Source organism: Gymnoscopelus braueri, assembly GCF_963280865.1.
Source record: "Gymnoscopelus braueri genome assembly, chromosome: 1".
Taxonomy (NCBI): domain Eukaryota; kingdom Metazoa; phylum Chordata; class Actinopteri; order Myctophiformes; family Myctophidae; genus Gymnoscopelus; species Gymnoscopelus braueri.
In genome coordinates this window covers 43,115,777-43,135,558 of record NC_137603.1, presented here as the reverse complement: position 1 = coordinate 43,135,558, position 19,782 = coordinate 43,115,777, and the positions used below count along the sequence as shown (strand labels likewise).

Here is a 19,782-nt window from a genome sequence, read left to right as displayed (position 1 = left end):
CTGAGATGTAGTGGAGTAGAAGTAAAAGTGATGCAAAATGTAAAAATTGGAGCTGAAAGTTTAAAAAAAAATGTACTAAGAGTACTTGTACTTAGTTACTTTCCACCACTGTAAAAATCTCAGTGACCCCCCCCCCCCTCCCTGGTTTCATCAGCGTTATTTATTTCACACAATCAAATAATTGACATGTCATGTTTCTCTATTAAAAACTGCTGTTTGTCAATCGACAGCAGTTACCAGTGACAACCAACTAGCGAATCACAGCTCGAGCAACTATCCATCTGGACTATGGGATCCATTGTCATCCTGGTTGACTCCAGTTATTTATACCATCAGACGTTGCAACAGCGCCATCTATTGTCACAAAATTGCCAAGGTCAGATAGCGGAAACTGTTCAACCCCCGCAATTGTTCTCTAGGAACAGTGATGGAAGAAGTAGTAGTCACATTTTTTACTTCAGTAAAAATATCAATACTGTAATGTAGATATACTCTGTTACAAGTGGAAGTCCCGCATTAGAAATGTACTTCAGCAAAAGTACAAAAGTACAAAGCATGTACTTCAGCAAAAGTACAAAGTTGAACTCAAAAATACACCTGCACAAGAAACACTGAGAAATATTGAGATTTGCTGGTGAATTACTGACTGTATATTCAACGATCATGATGTGGCAAGCTTACAGTAGCCTATGTTCTGTCGCAGTTCATTTGAAAATGTCTGACATAGCTACTGTAAATCAGTCTCAGTTAAAAGGTAAAGTAGACAGAACATTTGAACTTTTTTGAAACACAAAAGGATTATTTGTTAGGAAGTCAAAGCATAATCATTTCTTCAGCTTTATAAAACTATCTACATTATGCCACAAATATGCATAGCAGTTTATATCAATTTAGTTTAATGGTGCTGTGCAAAAATACGTCGGATTAACAAATATGCATTTGGAGAGCACGACAAGGAGTGGATCTAAGACATCACACATACGTTACGTAACACATTTCAAAATCTTTATTTTAAGTACAAATGTGTGTCATGCCATTTGGAGGTCAAAGGACAATAAATACAAATGAGTTTGTGCATTTTAAAATAGTTGCCATGACATAAGGCACAGGGCCAATAAGCATATAGTGAGGCGGTTTGTGTTCAAGGCAACTGGAGCAAAGTTCCTTCCTGTGAAAGTAGATGAACAGAACATGAATATCTTCAACATGTCTTTATAAATGATAGCTTAAAAACATAACATATCAAACTGATTGCAATATATATATATATATATATATATATATATATATATATATATATATATATATATATATATATATATAGGGGTGGGGTGGGTGGTAGTTGTCATGAACAATTGGATGCCAGGTTGAAAGTGGTTAAAGCCCACCTCTATACTCATGTAGGATGTCTCCTTCATATTGAGCTTGGGTAAGAGCGAGTCTCTGTCCCCGGTCCAGTTCTGCCCACTGCTCCTCAGTAATTGCCCAGGCCTGCTCCACACTTAGCCAAGACAACTGAGTTGCACTGAACACCACCTGGCAAACACATTACACAAATACTCAATAATACATGAGGCACACATAAAGTAGCCTACTTTACGTACTCTTATGTATAATTGAGTCGTGCTAATCATGACTAGTAAAACAAAAGGAAAAAAATCATATGCACTGCAAAATCTTGGGGGCATCTGGGTGTCACAAAAGTAAAATACCACCACTGCAGAGAACCAGATTCAGTGCCGAGCAAGGAGCAACGGTGCCTCCGGCTTGGCCAGGCGCTCTAGTCTAGTGAAACACAACTGGCTGTGTTCCTGGCTGTGTCCACTGATGGGAAGCCAATCAGGGATCATGTCCTTGCTGCTCTAGTGACCTCTGCTAGTTGGTCGGTGTTGCTGTTCGGCAGGGAAGGGACCTGGAGGAGACCATGTGCGTTTTGCTCTCCCTGCAGCTGGCAAATCCATATGTATTGGGGGAGGCACATGGACGTCCCCCCAGGCAGTGACAGGGACCACAGTATAGGATTTGGAAACAACTAAATTGGGCAGACGATGGGGTAGAAATGCAGAAACAATACACAGCTGAATCCTATCTTTACACTCTCAGGGTTAATACAACAGTAAGGATTTTGCTATGTGGCTAACTGCACATTAAGTGAGATAACATTAGTGACGGAAAAAAACCCCAAATCAGGTGGATCTCGGGATCCATATGGAAATGGTGTGGCTCCAGTGTGGGTGTCAGACTTCATGTGAACAGCCTGTGAAGTCAGTCGTCTATGGCATACTGTATCTATGAAGTACAGTATGACTCCAAATTTGGGCAAGGTTCAGAGCCACTTTGATTTCCATCATAAAATTAAAGTAAATATTTCAAAAAGTAAAAAAAAAAAACATATGCGGGGGGAAATGGAGGTCATTCTGTGGCTTCTAACGGCTACACTCCCGCAGAGCCACACCGTATAAACTCACAGCCATCTTTTCTGGAGGAATTAAGGCAATAGTTTCAGGTGTGATTCCCTCCATTTGCTCTTGTACCAGAGCTGACAGAACCATGTCCTCAAGACCCACTGGACAGAAAAAGACAATATGATGAGTGCATTGATTGCATGATCAAATATACATGAATGTTTCCCAAATCAAATCTCAAAAGAATGCGCCCAGTGCTCTATAATACCTGCCAAGGTACCAATCTCAGTGAATACTTCTGGTCCCCAGGCACTGACTGGACCAAAGGCATCTGGGTTGGACAGACGACTTGCCAACGCCTCCATCTGCTGTTCTGTACAGGGCAAGGCTATCTCCCGTAGGAATAGAGCCGCAATACTGTAAATGATAGGTTCAGGCATTTTAATATTTAATAGCTTTGATCACCTACACATATACAATTTGTACTTCATCGTATGGTGAAGAATAAATCGGGTTTAACACCACTGACCTGCCTGAGATTTAATCTGAGAGTTCTGTCTTAAGGACATTCAAAAAGTATTAAATTAGAACCTGCCTGCTAAATGTTACTATTACTAATGCAGAGGAGTGGAGTATACAGTACAGTAGCAATCATGTGCAGGCTATCCATACCAGTGGTGTGTTCTATCAGTATACACTATATACGTATACGTACGTATGGAAACACTACCCTGACCCTTCCTCTTAGCCTTGCCTACTTGTTGTCAATTATTTGTACGAGCTCTTGTTTTATTATTAACAGGTAGTACAGTCAAAGGTAATGCTAAAAGGATAACACAAAAAGCCCCAGGGGCTTGTTTCAATTGTGGTCCTTTGTATTCAATTCATCGGTAATAATACATATAATACAGACAATACAATACAATACAAATATACCACAAAACATATTGGAATAACGTTCAGTAGAATAATAGGGTATATTTACAGAGAAAATTGAGGAGGGGGCGGGGCCGGGGACACAGGATTCTACTATCAAGGTGTTCAAGGAGTTAAACTATGTTCACTTGTGCACAGTATGTGTGAGCTTGTAGATCTGCTATTTCCACCAAATGTTTGCCCCAGAATAGGAATGTTGGGGTACATCATACATGTGGTTAAGTAAAAACACAACAACAACAACAGCAACAACAACAGAAAGACTGCATATGAAGAATTTGACTGACCTCAAATTGTAGGGATTTAATCTGCTGATCTCGGCGGGATACAAACCGCAGATCAGGTGGCCAAGAGTTGCAAGCTCTACTGCAGATAACTGCTCAACTTTCAGCTTTCGCCTCCGCTTCAGGCCTAGAACTGCTGCTCTCATCTGTAACGACACTTACAGCTTACACATACCACAGGCTATATCATCAATAATATAAGCCATACGTTTAGATGCTCTTATTGAATTCAAGTTCTATGTCTGGGTCAAAATTTCACTTTTTTAGGGCTCCATTCTGTCAGTGTCCCCAGTTGCTCCAGTACTCCAAGATCAGTGAGATCAGTGTCCTGCAGTTCCCTCTCCCCCATCTCAGTCACCACACAACCCAGAGACAGCACCTGCTCTGGTCTCAAGAGTCTCACTGGACTGTAGGCCTGGTAAGAACATCCAGATCATACTTCAACCATAGTGTCTTGTGTTGATGGCTATACATTACATTTTTCATTCATGCAACTGGTCAGCTGTTCTGTGACGCTGAGGCATTTCTACTGAAATTAACAGCGAACAATGTACTGAAAATGAAACAGTATGAAGATCATGCAGAGAAGCACTGCAGTGATTGATTCCCATACCTTTTAAAATGATCTTGCAGACAGGAAAGGCAATGAGCTGTAATGCTTAACTTATACAATTTGTACTTCGTTGTACGATGAAGTATAAATCAGGTTTAACAGCACTGACCTGTCTGATCTTTAACCACAGGGTTCTGCGCTGGTCAGAGCTCAGTGAGCCGTCCTGACCGACAACTTCCACACACTGTTTCAGATCTGCCAGTGACATGCGGTTCAGCTGCAGGGACGTCCAAGCTGAAGGGAATGTCCCTCTAATGTCCGCACAGCTTGGCACTGGAACTACACAAAGGAAAAGTGATGTAACAATGGAACAATAGATGTAACAATTAATTGCGGAGCATCTCACCATGCTACCATTGGGTGTGACTTCAGGAGTGAACAAGTGCCAAAACAATCAAGCTAGGCTATAAAAGTTAATTAATGGTTATTGAATTACAGTGAATCTGGAGTGATAGTAATAGCAATAGTAATAACAACAGTAGGTGTCAAAATAATTGTTTAATATGCTACATTATGCATCAGGGGGAAAACCTTTAGCTCTTCTGTTGCGTGCTCTGACAATCCCTCGAAGAAAGTTCTGAGTCATCTCTCTCTGGTTCTGTTGGTCCATACACTGGGTTATGCAGACTTTGCCCACATCAGTATCTTCCCAGTGGTTTTTGCCGAACAGGACCTGTTCCACTGTGTCTTTACTCAACACTGACTAATCAGGAAGAAAAAACAATCCATAAGATTGTATGCTACAAACCAGTAATGTCATATAAATTAAATCCAATTAAAAAACGCACATCGACTGGTGGGTGCTGGGCTAAAGAGGTTTCAGTTCAAAGAGGGTAGAGCCCGCACACCAGAGTAGGTACAAAAACCTCTTTCGATTCTGTCGTGGATCTTCATCAGGTCATGTGATGCACACCGTTTTTGGGCGGTGAAACCGCCCCTATAAGTGAGGTTTGGACATCGACATTCGCTGCACTGTGATTGGCCACCATTGTACCCCCCCCCACCCATTGTACCCCCCCAACCCTGCGCTGTGATTGGCCACCATTGTACCCCCCTAACCCTGCACCGTGATTGGCCACCGCTGACTCTATTCAGGACTGTGATTGGCTAGTGAAACACATGACACATGTGCATAGCCCTATAAATAGGACTATGCACTTAAACAAAACACATGTATGTTTTTTTTTTAAGTTAGGGGTGTACAATGGTTGGTCCACAATATTACTTTTCTTTAAGTGAACTTCCATCACTGTGATGACCACTGTGACCACACCGCCCACTGGGTGTGATTTTTGGGCGGTGAAACCGCCCCTATATGTGAGGTTTGGACATCGACACCCATTGCACCCCCCCAACCCTGCGCTGTGATTGGCCACCAGTGTACACCCCTAACCCTGCACCGTGATTGGCCAATCACAGTCTATTCAGGACTGTGATTGGCTAGTGAAACATGACACATGTGCATAGCCCTATAAATAGGACTATGCACTTAAAAAAAACATTTATGGGGTGTACAATGGTTGGTCCACAATATTACTTTTCTTTAAGTGAACTTCCATCACTGTGATGACCACTGTGACCACACCGCCCACTTCACACTGGGTGTGATTTTTTTCTTTATAATGCAGTTAATGCAGTACCCCAATTGTCTTTGTGCCACCCCCACAGTCACAGCAGGTGTGACACATCACATGAGCTGAATGGGAACCCATTGTGTTCACAGAAATACACTTAAAAATGGCAACCATGCATTCATGCACTCACCAGTGGAATAGAGTTGATTTGCTTTGGCGAGAGACTAAACACTAGTCTACCCAAATGTTCTACATTTCCAGCATCCCATTTTGATGGCTCCCTGCCAAACATACAAACACAAGCATTAGTCTTCTTTTACAACATGCATGCAACGTGCAATGACAAATCAAGCATTTCTCACACTGTATAGTGAATATCATTCCTGCCTAACATTTTCAAACCATGAATATAGATATTTAATTCTGGTAGAGAATTAGCATTTCTCAAAACCTTGATGCAAGTTCATGAACAGTTGACCTCCAGAATTTGCTGCCTCCGATCTCACTTGCCTTCTGGGCTTTTTCACTCATGAGTCATGACATTGTTGCATTATTCAGTAACTTACTGCACAGAGGCTAAATGTTTTCTTGAAAACTCAAACATAGACACAAAGCTTGTCATATATTTTAGTTTTCAGTTTAGTCTTCAGATATTCTTGACCCAGGTGTGATATTACATATATTCCATAACCACAACAGATAGGCTTCATTTACCCCATCAACTCCCTCTTAGTAATAAGGACACCAATATCTTTCAGAGCCTTGCGAGGTAGACAGTAGCTTCTCATCTCATCAAGCCGCAGTACCAGGGCACTTCTGTCCACCAGGGCCAAACTATCATGGTCCAAAAAAGGGAGCAAGGGCCCGAGGAGTTCAAGAGTGGCACTGTCTATCTTCCCTTCAGCCACAGCCTGTGAAGGGCCCTATAGAAGATGGGAGACACATAAGAATGATAAGACACCACTTCTATAATAGCAGATGAGTAAGACATGAATCATCTCAAATTACACACAATGTGTGTGTGTGTGTGTGTGTGTGTGTGTGTGTGTGTGTGTGTGTGTGTGTGTGTGTGTGTGTGTGTGTGTGTGTGTGTGTGTGTGTGTGTGTGTGTGTGTGTGTGTGTGTAATGTAATGTGTGTGCGAGAATTTAGTTGACCCTCCATGTGGTCCTAAGACTCTCCCTTTAACTAAGGGTGGTGAATGATGGTTCAGTTGAGTGGCGAGCTCAGAGAACAAGATGACGCCAGGCAGTATCACATGACAAGTTCTGAAGTTTATAGAGAATATAATAAGTACTGGACACATGACGTGACTAGAGAATATGAGACATGGAAAAGAACAGAACAGAAGAACATGTGTCTCGTATCATTGTGCACAGACATCTGTCTATCTGATAAAGAGGTTGATGGCCATGGCGTCAAGTGTATCAGTGTGTGTGCGTGCGTGCGTGCGTGCGTGCGTGCGTGCGTGCGTGCGTGCGTGCGTGCGTGCGTGCGTGCGTGTCTAATCTAATATTGTTATTTTATGAACATGAATTAAATGTAACACTTCTTCAAAGGGACTGGCATAAGTCCCATTGCTTGTGTGATCAACATTTCCTTCACATTTCGGTGACTTCTCATGTTATCTAATTAGCCTCTTAAAAACATCAATTGTATTATGTTGCAAATGCACTGTATGTAATATAATGATATGACTTGTTTATTTTAATTACCAGCACAGTAATGGTCTTCTCTGCTAAAGTCGCCTGTCTATAACGTGGCAGTTTCAGGAAATCAGCAAAGTGTCCAAGGATGTGATCCAAAACGGCTCTGAGAGATGTATTGGATAGATTCTCTATCATCCTTGCTCTGGAACAGAATAGAAGTATTAATATATGGATACAAACATTCACAAAGAAAATGTATATAATACAGTAATAAGGTGCTTACGGTAATCTTGTCGCAAACCATGAGTTCAGAACGCCAAGGTCTATATCTGGTCTGTTGCTCAGTTCTTCCACAATACATTTTCGCTAGCAACAAAGACAAAACAAATGTTAAATTCAAACAGATACGTTAATTCTCAATATATTGATACATTCTCGGTAAATCAATTATCTTGGAATATAACCCTGACACTAAATTAATAAAACAACTTAACCACTTTAACCCTGATTTTGACACTTTTTGAAAAATGGTTTGTAAAAATTGTAGCATCGGCCATTTTGTAATTGTTTTTGAAAAGTTATAATTTTTTTTAGAAAATAGGGCTTACGTCGTTAATGATCAATTGCTGTTCTAAAAGCGTGATTGAGGTAGGTGGCGTTATCTGAAATTTCTCACCAGAGCAGGTCTCACACCTCCAGGCTGTTGACTGACAAACTGAAGCAATCCTGGGAAATCAGATTCATTGGTCCAGAGCCGCAAATAGTCACAACTCATTCCACCAGCAATATGGCCCAAATTCCTTCAAATATATTAAACATTGTAGTTGTTGGACAGTATGACCACAAAATGAGGACTTCATCGCTGGGATCAGTATTTCAACTTACTCAACAGCTGCTCTGGTAGTGTTTCTAAATCCTTGGATCTTATTGAACAGAAGCTGAGCCTAGTCAGACAGAAAAAAGATTAGATTTTTTTTGTTGTTATTTTCTTTCTTTTTTTTCACTTTCTTTCCCATCCAACAACAATAATACATGTTTAGCTTTTAAATATAATCTTGAATGGCAGGGGGGGGATCTGTCTCATAATATATTTCAAACTAGCTGGAAGAGTTGTTGTTATGCTTCAGTATATACTAGATTAATTTGGCCCAGGACGTAGGCAGGGAACAGGTGATGAAAGCAGTCTAATGCACTGCTGGCTGTGACAAAATCTCTTTAAAGTAGCCATTAATAATTTATACCACCTGCTCCAGACTATTGTACTACATCCAAACTAATTAGCTTGATGGCAGTTGAAGCCTATGGAGTATTAATATCCTGAATGGCTTAGCTGAAGCATAGCCAATGAGTTGCAGATTAATTGGAGCCTGGATCCAAGCTAGCACCATGTCTGTTGGAGTCAGATTGGTGTGTCAATCAAGTGCTGTAAGTCACACAAGAGCATGTTGGAACAAACAGTGAACCTGTTGATGAGACCAGGGCATGTGTCTATACAAGCTGATGTGTCTGAGGATTGTATTCCCATTCACGTCTTCGGTTAGCTTCCTCAGGGGGACAAAAGGGAGGAGACACTGTAGCTGCAGACTGATGTCCTTCACGTCTCTGTCAAGAACCTGTGGATGCGCAACAGAGAGCAAAAATAAATGAATCCTACATAGCCATTTCCTGTAAGACAGGCATAAATGCATGTTTCACAGTCATGGATCAGATGGATAAAACTTACTATTGGATTAATTTTCAATAGTTAACCATGCCCACAATTATCTATCCTCTCTTTACAGGAATTGTTTTATTGATATTAGTAGTAGTAGTAGTTCGTAGTAATAGTAGTGGTAGTATTTACCAAGCAAGGTCTTTAAGTCTAGTAATATGATCTGTATTTGCATGTGAAAGGAGGCTGTGTTTAAGTGGTATCTATTGCCAACCAACATCTATACCCCCCCATTGTCCTCCAGTAAAGATGTGGTGACAACGATAAGTGAGAGTCACTGCAAGTTATTAACTGTAGACAGTGAGAGCAGAAAGTGATCTACTGAAAGAAAGACAAGAGCCCCTTCACCTCCTGCAGTGCAGTGTAAAGCATAGCTCTTTGGCCAGGCCTTAGTTCAGTCAGTAGGTCTCTCCAGCACTGGCAGAGGGCCTTTCCACTGGTCTCAGTCCAGTGGAGGTTTCTCAGCACCGCAGGGGAGAGACCAGGGTGTAACGGCTTCAGCCTGCACAGTGTTCCCATGGTAAGCTAGCAGGGAGTGAGTCACCAAAGAAACACAGCCCAGTTACAAAATATTTGGCCGAAAATCAGCTAAAACAGTTGAACAGATCTATAGTACTTACATTGGTTTCTTCTGAGATCTTGGATAATAATTGAAAAGCCTGAAGAAGAAACAAAACAAAAAGCTGTTGCAAAAGTTCTTATAGTCTTCAAGATACAAGTACAAGTACAAGTTACAAGTTAGAGTACAAATCTCATTTTCTCTGGATAGGAGTTAAAGCAGAACATCTGACATGATTTGGTTGCCACAAAGCAATTATCAGTCTATAGTATACGGTGAAGATAATATCATAATCTTTTTTAAATAAAATCTGGGGGTTTTCAAGTGTATCAAAGGTATTTTAAATACATTTTCAGACATGGCAGTGATCGGCAGCAAAAAATGCCAACGCAATAAATCAATACTCTAATTGGGAAGAACAGTGGTTCCATCCATCCATCTTCAACCGATTATCCAGAGTCGGGCCGCGGGGAAAACAGTTTCAGCAGAGAGCTCCAGACTTCCCTTTCACGAGTAACATTAGCCACTATCCTGAGGCGTTCCAAGGCCAGTGTGGAGATATAATCCCCCCATCTGGTCCTTGGTCTGCCAGGGGGTCTCCTCCCAGTGGGACGTGCAGCAAGGACCTCCCTAGGGAGACGCTCGGGAGGCATCCGTACTAGATGCCCGAACCACCTAATCTGTGGTTTCAGATTAACACTTAACAAGACAAGAATGGCAAATAACCAACATATAAGAAGAAAAATACTTTAAGGTTTATCACTTTTTATCAGAATTCCTGCTGACCTGTGCTGTGGAATAACTAGGTAATCCTGGTTGTGTGAGGAGTTCCAGAAGCTGCTGTGAGGGAAGTGACAGCAAGAAGGATGCTCCTAGCTGGGGCAGCAGACCACTTAGAGAAGATAATTCTGCAGGGGAGAGGCTGCTGACATTCATGGTCTGAACTGCTGGTATCAACCAAGAGGACATCTGAGTACAAAACACAGTTCAAAGGGTTAGCCCCTCACATCTAAAAATATTTGCTTTATCATTAAACAAAATGTACAACAGAAAAGCATATTTGAGCAAAAATATCATTCATGAAGATTGTACATTACGGTACCATTCTAAATTTATTTATTATTATTAATATTAATATTAATATTAATATTAATATTAATATTAATATTAATATTAATATTAATATTAATATTAATATCAATTTAACCTTTAAAGTTTATTTAACCAGGAAAGTCATTAAGGACAAATTCCTTTTAACAATTACGGCCTGGAAAAAGGCAAGGCCTCTTGAGGGAAAGGAGGTAGGGGCTAAAGAACAAACACATTCAAGCTATATAAAAATGTTAAAATTAAACAGCAGATACAAGCGGGCAATGCAACAAGACAAGAGTAGCATACACACAGCATTATAAAAAAACAGCAACAAAAATTACATAAAAACGAGCATGGGTCAACCATTAGGTTATGTCTTTTGCAAGTCGATCCAGTCCCTGGTATTTCATTTTGAAACTTTCTAGAGGCCGACCGATGCCAGATTTTTGGGTCTGATGTTGATCTCGATTTTGTCAATGTTTTGACCATTGTTTTGTTAAAAGATGTATTTATTTTTCATCAATTTGAAAAACCTAGATTTCATAACTTCAAAAGAAAAAAAACAACATAACTTACTTATACAATGAACAAGCAAATAAGTACAGTATAATATAAAATAAGCTTTATTTTAATTACCCACTTCACAAACATGAGCTTGTAGATCTCCAAATTTTTTTAAAATGTAAAAACATCCAGAAACATCGACGATAATTGACGATATCGATGTTGGAAAAAAGAAAGTAAAATAATGCCTGATATATCTGCTAACCTGATAATCGGACGGGTTCTAGAACTTTCAATAGATGATATGGTGGGCAGAACGGGTGTTGGATGTTGTAAGGAGCAAATGTGTTATGCAAGAAATGTCAGTAAGGGTTTGTGCCGCATTGTGGTCCTTACCCTGCCACTGGGACTGATGAGTCCATCAGACATGCATTGAGCCAGTTGCTGCCAGAGAGCAGAGGACACAGGTGATGCCTGGAGAAATGGCCATAGATCTTCTGCATCTAGGTAACACAGAAGAACTCCTAACCTGCAACGTAAATTATTTCTATTTATTTCATATTCATGGGAATAAAGCTGGAGTAGAGTGTCAAGTTTCAAGGACCTATACCTCAGTATGCTATCGCCAGTGAGATTCTTCTTCTTGCCATTGAACAGGGTCCGGAGCACATGGCGTCCCCTTGTGCCATCAACACTGATGTTGCCCAACAACTCCACAAGAGGACTAAGCTAAGGGAGATAGAATACAATACTTTATATTTGTGTTATTTTTTATATTAGATACCCAGCGACTATATTTTTGAAGTTTGAAGTCTCCACCTACAATGACATATCCAAAATAGGGAAGCCAGGATGAAAGTTCCTGAGAAGGCAGACTTGCTGCTGATTATCTTAATGAATTAATGAATTGTGACTTTAACATCGGGAGAATTTCATAAGCAGAGATGTCTCTTACCTGTTGTGGTGTCAGCTGATGAAAATAACTGACTGGTAGGTATGGGAGTAGTGGGAGGATGGAACTGAGAAAGTATGGAGGCCATGTAGAGACATCACCAACCATATTTGACTGGAGAAGTCTATTTAGAAAAGCCTGTTTCTGTGGGGACTTCATCTCCGAACTATGGTCACGAATGGCCAGCAACCTTCGAGCACAATGTAGAATGTATTAGCAACAGCATCTTCAAATCTGTCAGAATACAAATTGACATTTTAGGCAACTCACACACTATCATTGACCATGAGGGATGCTGGGAAGCTCATGATGTCAGAGACGGACATGAAGGGAATGAACTGAGATAGATCCACAAAAAGTTCTGGGGTAACACGAGGGAACTTTTGAATGAAGGCTGCTGTCATTGTTTCCATGGCTTGTAACTCTTTTTGAGAGGCCTGGGAGAGAAAATAACAGAGAGGACACAAATGGAGCATTCAAGCACTTAACAAGGACCATGGCATACAAGAGCTATATTATCGGCCTAGTAACGGGTTTGTACTGTAGTTTCAATAATATTTAAATGTTGCTGGTATGGCTGGGCAATTAAAGGAAAAAAAATCAAAACCAATACCAATCGACTTATAACCGAATAATCGAGAACAAGGTTTTGATTTTAATCCACTAAACAGAATAGTCTGATTAACCACTTAAACCTGTATTATACTTCTTTTTACAATGGTAGCATACAAAAATTGTGAAAATATCCGATTGACAAGCTTGTGCAAACTTGGAGATCTTCAAATATATATATTTTTTCATTCATCGTAATCGAGGCAATTATGCTTGAAATAATTGTGATATTGATTTGAAGTCACATCACCCAGCCCTACTGCCAGGGTATGTGAATCATCTTTCAAGCTAACCTGGGTGGTTTCAACGTGTAATTGGTCCCAACTTTGATGCATGTGAGACAGAAACCGCTTAACAGCATCCTTTTCAGCAGACATCACAAGAGTGCGAATTCTCTCTCTTGGCATTTGGAGATACTCCTGTTGAGATAAAAAATCACACCCTGTGTGAAGTGGGCGGTGTCTTGCTAGCTAATCACAATACTGAATGGAGTCGATCAATCATGTACAAAAGATAAATACATTTATTGAAACACTATTTATGATGGACAAGACCATAACTTTAAAAAAAACAATTTATGGTTTTTTTTAAGTTATGGTTGCTTATATAGGGCTATGCACATGTGTCATGTGACACTGGCCAATCACAGTCCTGAATAGATTGTGATTGGCCAATCACAGCGCAGGATAATTGTACAAATTTCCAAACCTCACTTTTAGGGGCGGTTTCACTGCCCAAGATATTTGTACATTTTTCCAAATCTCACTTATAGGGGCGGTTTCACCGCCCAAAAAAAATAAAAAATTATTCCTCTAACTCCAAAGGCAGCTGATATCTGTAACACAGATGTGTGGATACTAATGGAGCTTTATGGTCAAATACCTGCATCAGAACTCTGAGGGCAGATGAGTTGTCTTCTTGCTGAATGAGGTCCCACAGAACAGGCTGATGGTGATAGTGGAAACATTTTATTTACTCATTGTGAGTGAGTGAGTGAGTGAGTGAGTGAGTGAGTGAGTGAGTAAGTGTGCGTGCGTGCGTGCGTGCGTGCGTGCGTGCGTGCGTGCGTGCGTGCGTGCGTGCGTGCGTGCGTGCGTGCGTGCGTGCGTGCGTGCGTGCGTGCGTGCGTCTGTCTTACACTGAAGCAGCTTAGTAGATCCTCTTTGACAGTGTGGTTCTGCTCCCTGCGCAGGAACATCCCCACAGTGTGAAGCACGCTCAGCGGGGCCGCAGGCTGCAGAGTGGTCCAGAACGAGGTATTGTCAAGGAGACCGGAGAGGAGTATGGCCTGGCTCAAACCTAGCCTCGCCTCTCCTTCCCCCTCCTCCAGGCCTGCAGAAAGTCCCACCATGAAGTCCAGCACTCGCAACAGGTAACCCAAGGCAGCTAAAAACCCACCATTCTCAGCATCCTCAACCTCACACGCACTGAGCTTCTCCACAGCATCCATCAGTAGCGGGCCCGGCTCTACGCACAGCTGTGATGTGTCAAAGTCATACGGTGCTGGGAGTATGTCAAAGAATCTCTGCAGGAAGCACTTCCTGCTCTCCAGCTCTGCTTCCATATAAGCACAGAAGACATAAAGATGCGATATAGGTATTAACTGCTGGCGATAGAGTGAGACGCTGTCGTTGTGACAAACGTACTCTCTCAGTCCAGGTGTCTGCCTACAGTGCTCCAGGAGGGTGGTGTTGGTAAAATGCTGAATATCCCACTTCCTGTAGAGACAGATGTCCTCAGTGATGTTGCCACGGGAGGAGTTGTGTACCTTTGAGCAGTACTCCGCCGCCCAGCTTCCCCCTGGGACGATGTGGTGAGATTCCGGGGAATCCCCACCACACAGTGCCGAAATCATGGCCGAGTTGTTGGGCAGGAAGCATCGTCTGAAATCCCGGGCACTGAGGGATCTGCTGCCCAGCTGAGCCAAACAGTTCTCATCAGGGCCTGGACTCCCTCCAGGCTCTACTGTCTCCGGTGATAGTTGCACACACAAGTCGTCTATGCTGGATTGGTTTAAATAATGATAGTCCTTCGTCAATGCAGCCTGCAAAGATTTAAGTTAGCATTTATGGCACTGATAAAGAATAAATTGAATGAAAGCCAATATCAAATACAGAATATTGCATACACTTGCTTTGACATTACATACTGTATATATATACCAATAACCAAAACCTTTTAGTGAACATTATTTGTGGTGCTTGTGAATTTAGATAGTTTTGTCATGGTATTGCTAAATATTTGTATTTAAACATAATCAAATGAATCTCACCTGGTGGGCTCTCTGCAGCCAGAAAGAGGAATTGGCACACACTGTGTTGTTGAACTCATGGGGCAAGAACTCACTACAAACATGAACCCACATGAAGTCCTCCTCGGCAGCAGACAGGTACCAGGCAGCATCAGAACAGGAGGCTTGTAGGTCAAGGTCCATCTGAACCACTGAAGGGCTCTCTGACCCATTATCCACTTCATACAGGTTGCAGTACAGAAACACTGTGAAGTTGGAGACTCCTGTCAAACCTGGAATAGTAGAATTACACGCTGCCTCCAGGATCTCTATTGAGGGGGAGGATGATTCCATGTCTTCCTGGTGGTCTGTACCCCCACCTCCGCCCTCTGTCCTTCGCTGCTTGAAACGGGAGTGGCGAGGATTGGGACGGGGGTTCTCAGAGGTTTGGTGGGATGCCGGCGCTGGACGTGGTGATCTGGACCTTACTCCATCATCCCCAGTGGATGTGCAGGACAGCAGGAATGGAGGAGCGGTGGGGAGACCCTGGGAGGTGAAGCCTAAAGCCTGGGTGTTCCATGTTACATTATGTCTGATGCCCCTAAATATGTATGGACAAATAAGACAATAAGATGGAGATCATATGACTTTTTTATAACTATCCTTCTGTGTGTGTGTGTGTGTGTGTGTGTGTGTGTGTGTGTGTGTGTGTGTGTGTGTGTGTGTGTGTGTGTGTGTGTGTGTGTGTGTGTGTGTGTGTGTGTGTGTGTGTGTGTGTGTGGGGGTGTGTGTGTGTGACTGTGTGACTGTGTGACTGTGTGTGTGTGTGTGTGTGTGTGTGTGTGTGTGTGTGTGTGTGTGTGTGTGTGTGTGTGTGTGTGTGTGTGTGTGTGTGTGTGTGTGTGTGTGTGTGTGTGTGTGTGTGTGTGTGTGTGTGTGTGCGTGCGTGCGTGCGTGTGCGTGTGTGTGTGTGTGTGTAAACGTGGATATCTTACCATAATATAAGCTGTCTGAGGTTACCTTTAGAAAGACAAATGAGGGAAAATATTAACAGAAAATCACAGAGGAATAAAAGTACGGAATTGTGAACGCAACTGGATGCCCTAGCATACAGTTATGGTTGTACTGTAACAGCATACCACAGCTAACAATGCCCAGGATATAGTGTTACTGGCATCAATGAAAGGGTAAAGAGATTAACCGAGCCAAGGGATTCAGGGTAAGACAGATCCTCTCAATGACACAGACATAATGATTTTAAAGCAGTGTCAGTCACAGTATCTTTATTGTTTGCATGTTTAAGTGACCAGCAATAATCCCGCTATTTAGAAAAGTTTCTAATGCTTTAGATTCATACTGATGACAAAATGGAGATTTTGTGATTTGTTTTGTGAAATTAGCTCTGATTTGTCCTTTATTTTTATATTTCATAGCTCTTTAAAAAGGAGAGAAACACCTATTGAGATTAAAAGTCTTTTTTTTCGGGGGAGGCCTGGCCAAGACAGGCAGCAACAGTTAATAAAGTTTTAAATATAGTAAAACTCATATAACAATCTTTAGATGTAAAGCATTCAAGTGTTGTGCACTGTCTTGGATTGTTCTGAGCTCTGTCAAAATTATTGTATTGTTGGCACTTTTCCATCGTACTTTCATTAAATATTCTGAACTCTTTCGTAAATGTTAGATACATTTGTTTGAAATGTCAGTTCTACTTTAACACGAGTGTAGTAGTGTCTTTCTTAAATAACTTGATAGTTAGATTGTATTCATGAATAAGTCAAACTGAACAGAAAATACATGCAGGGATTGGCCTACTTAAACAACATTGCTACCTTTTTTCATAGAGCATTTAATGTTAATGTTTAATGGTAAGTGGGCCTTCATTCAATTGTTTGTGATATTATAATTTGAAGGCCAAGTGGACCACGTACTCACCCAATGAGCATTTTCCCTGTGGGCTGGGGTGTGGCACATCCACATAGCTGCTTGCATCATCAAGCAGTGCCATGGTAACCCGTGATACTTTCTTCCTCAAGTTACTGTAGACAGAACTACCCACCCTGTGCAGGAGACCATTCCTTAGACCATCCAACCGTTGCATAAGTTCAGGATTTTTCTCTGCTATGTGACCTGCCCTCTCCCCGCCTGTGCGTGACAGTGCTTGCAAGAGTAAAGATTGCATGGACCCTAAATCCTCCGCTGTGCCCCATGTGTCTCCCAGAGAAGTATTTTCAGGAGATCCGCCCTCACTCATAGCCTCAGGGGGCAACCTGAAGGGCATTACTCGTCCATACACAGGCGAGCCCCTATTTGGGTCCCCCCCTTCACCCACTGGGTGCAGACTGACCACTGGCCTCCAGTTGCGGGTCTCTAAATACAGAAGCAGCTGCTGTAGCCAGCTGACATTGAAAGCACAGTCACTACGGCCCTTCAGTGCACAAATGAAGCCCTGAAGACCCGCGCTGGCTTGACCGTAGGTTCCACTGACCATAGCCTGGATCATTGCCTCCAGCACAGCACTTACTGTCCTCCAGTTCTGAGATAACAAAGCCAAAATGGGCTTTTGAGGCTGGCGCTCGGACAGAGAGATGAGACTCTGCAACAGCCCCAGTAGCCAGTCCCAGTGAGGGCTGCCTCTCAAGGACAAAAACCAGTCTTGGAGTCTGACGCTGGGTCTAGGTGGAAAGTGACCATCGTTCCATTGGCTCATTGTAGCACTCCCTTCAGACTGGATGAACGACTGCAGCACCTTTTCCCATAGCTGCCCCTCATCAGATGAGGTCTGTCTCTCCTCTAGTTCTGCACCCATCTCTTGGAGGTAAAGGGAGATGTTGTAGAGGAAGCTTGATAGTCGCTGCCTGTCCACAGGCTTGTTCAGGGAGGGCAGGCCCAAGTTCTTGGTTGACATAAAGCCCAGTGTCTCAAGACCCCCCATGATGCTCCTCAACCAAGGGTGGACATATTGTTCTTGGCCTGTATCTGGGCCAGGAGAGTCCTTCAGAGGATTCCACTCACCTCCTTGCTTCCATTTTGAAATCAGCTCCTTGAAAGAGGCATCTCTCTGTTTTTTTCCTTCTGAAAATAGGACCATTATATTACAAACTCAACTCACGCTTGTGTAAAATATAGCATTTACATTAATTTAGGTTGTGCACTCACCTGTCCTCTCAGGATATGCTTGTCCCAGTAACATTAGCCAAATTATGATGCTTGTGAATCTAAGAGTTGCCATGCCTTGCCCTTTCTCTGCCATCTTCCTCTCACACCATTAAGTACAAGCACACAGTGATGTCACATCTGTCTCTTCAATCAGCTTTTTGCTGATGTCACACAACCATGTATTCAAATGTGAGTTGTTGTAGCATTTTCTGTGATGGGGTGGACATGGAGTACGGTGTCTCACTGCAGAGAGGATATTAAATCTTAATGACAGGCTACATCACGTTACCACTTTCTCTCAAGTGAAGTTGTTTAACCAATGTTAATTAAAAGAATAATAATACTTCTAGTTATATATCCATTTTATCGATATATGAACTACTAATACTAATACTTTACTGAAGGGCTTATGGAAAATTAGCTGTGCCCCAGAAAACCCCTTTTAAATTTAGGACATGGATAGGTATTTCATTGCCAGCTAGATTGATCTAAACAAGTATACCAATTAAGGATACATCTAATGTTGTGGGTACAATTTTATGTAAAAAACAATTAAAAATAATAATAATAATTATAAACTACATTTTAGCACAACTATAGCAGTGCAATGCAGAAAAAATAAATATGAACTCACCAACTGTTAATCCCCATTCACTTTGTTAAATATCCTTTATAGGCTTTGTCAACATCTCTAACTTGCAGATATCATGCGCCAGCAGTCGATCTCTCTTTCACCATCACTCTGTTTCACCATCTCTCCTTTCTCCATTTCACTCTCCTTCAGTACCCCCTCCTACCTGTGTTCTGTAACTCTCTGCGTACTTTTCTCTGTTTTGTGAACTTGCTCTCATGTCTCTGGGGTTCATGTAGATGCATGGCTTCATATTTCATGAGTAATCTGGCTGCCCATCATGTGTTGGATCACCACTTCCTGTGATAATGCATAGAAAAGGAAAAAGTGGTGTGCAGAAAGCATGAGCTCACACAGTATCTTAAAGGGTATAGATCAGAATATATCCCTAAGTTCATAAGTTATGTCATGCCATGCTAAGGATTCTTCTAAAATAGTTATTGTTTTTCTATTCTATGCAGGTCCGATATGAAGCAATATGAAGGTCACTGCTGTCATATAACAAGCAAGGTGAAAATCTGGATCATATTAATCACACCCAGGCATCTCCCCCATTCTCTACGTGTCCACTGTCTCCCACTGACTAATTCTCTATTGAGTTGTCTCTCAGCTGGGAGTCATTTTGTGACTGTGGTTCTACGGGGGTGTAGTCTTACCCACTGAGCTGGGACAGCAAGACTCTGCAGGCTGTCACTGGTCAGACACATTTATCCTCTCGGTCACTGCAGCCGTACAATCAAGCTCTTTACAGGGGCACAGCAGCAGGCTCCCCAGTGTCAGACCGCTGTCTGCAGGCCCTGAAACCCTAGAGGGTTGATTGAAACATGCTCCCCCCACACTCCTTTCCTTTAGCTGTGTATTACTGTGGCCTT

The 19,782-nt window shown here is 42.0% G+C and overlaps 1 protein-coding gene across 1 annotated transcript; it reads right to left on the bottom strand.

Annotated features, from left to right (window-relative positions):
* Positions 1 to 1,037: 1,037 nt before the first annotated feature.
* LOC308088691 (stereocilin) lies at positions 1,038 to 19,155 on the bottom strand (the record flags this gene model as incomplete). Its single annotated transcript, XM_080433242.1, has 29 exons — positions 1,038 to 1,168; positions 1,389 to 1,536; positions 2,469 to 2,566; positions 2,674 to 2,822; positions 3,629 to 3,771; positions 3,885 to 4,040; positions 4,348 to 4,517; positions 4,770 to 4,941; positions 6,003 to 6,093; positions 6,527 to 6,735; positions 7,527 to 7,662; positions 7,744 to 7,826; positions 8,137 to 8,260; positions 8,346 to 8,404; positions 8,924 to 9,073; positions 9,520 to 9,696; positions 9,792 to 9,830; positions 10,517 to 10,699; positions 11,723 to 11,855; positions 11,937 to 12,055; positions 12,282 to 12,468; positions 12,549 to 12,715; positions 13,184 to 13,309; positions 13,773 to 13,835; positions 14,029 to 14,934; positions 15,163 to 15,721; positions 16,116 to 16,140; positions 17,056 to 18,195; positions 19,077 to 19,155. The coding sequence occupies 29 exons, from the start codon at positions 19,153 to 19,155 to the stop codon at positions 1,080 to 1,082; spliced, it is 5,880 nt and encodes a 1,959-aa protein (XP_080289368.1). The 3' UTR covers positions 1,038 to 1,079.
* Positions 19,156 to 19,782: the final 627 nt, after the last annotated feature.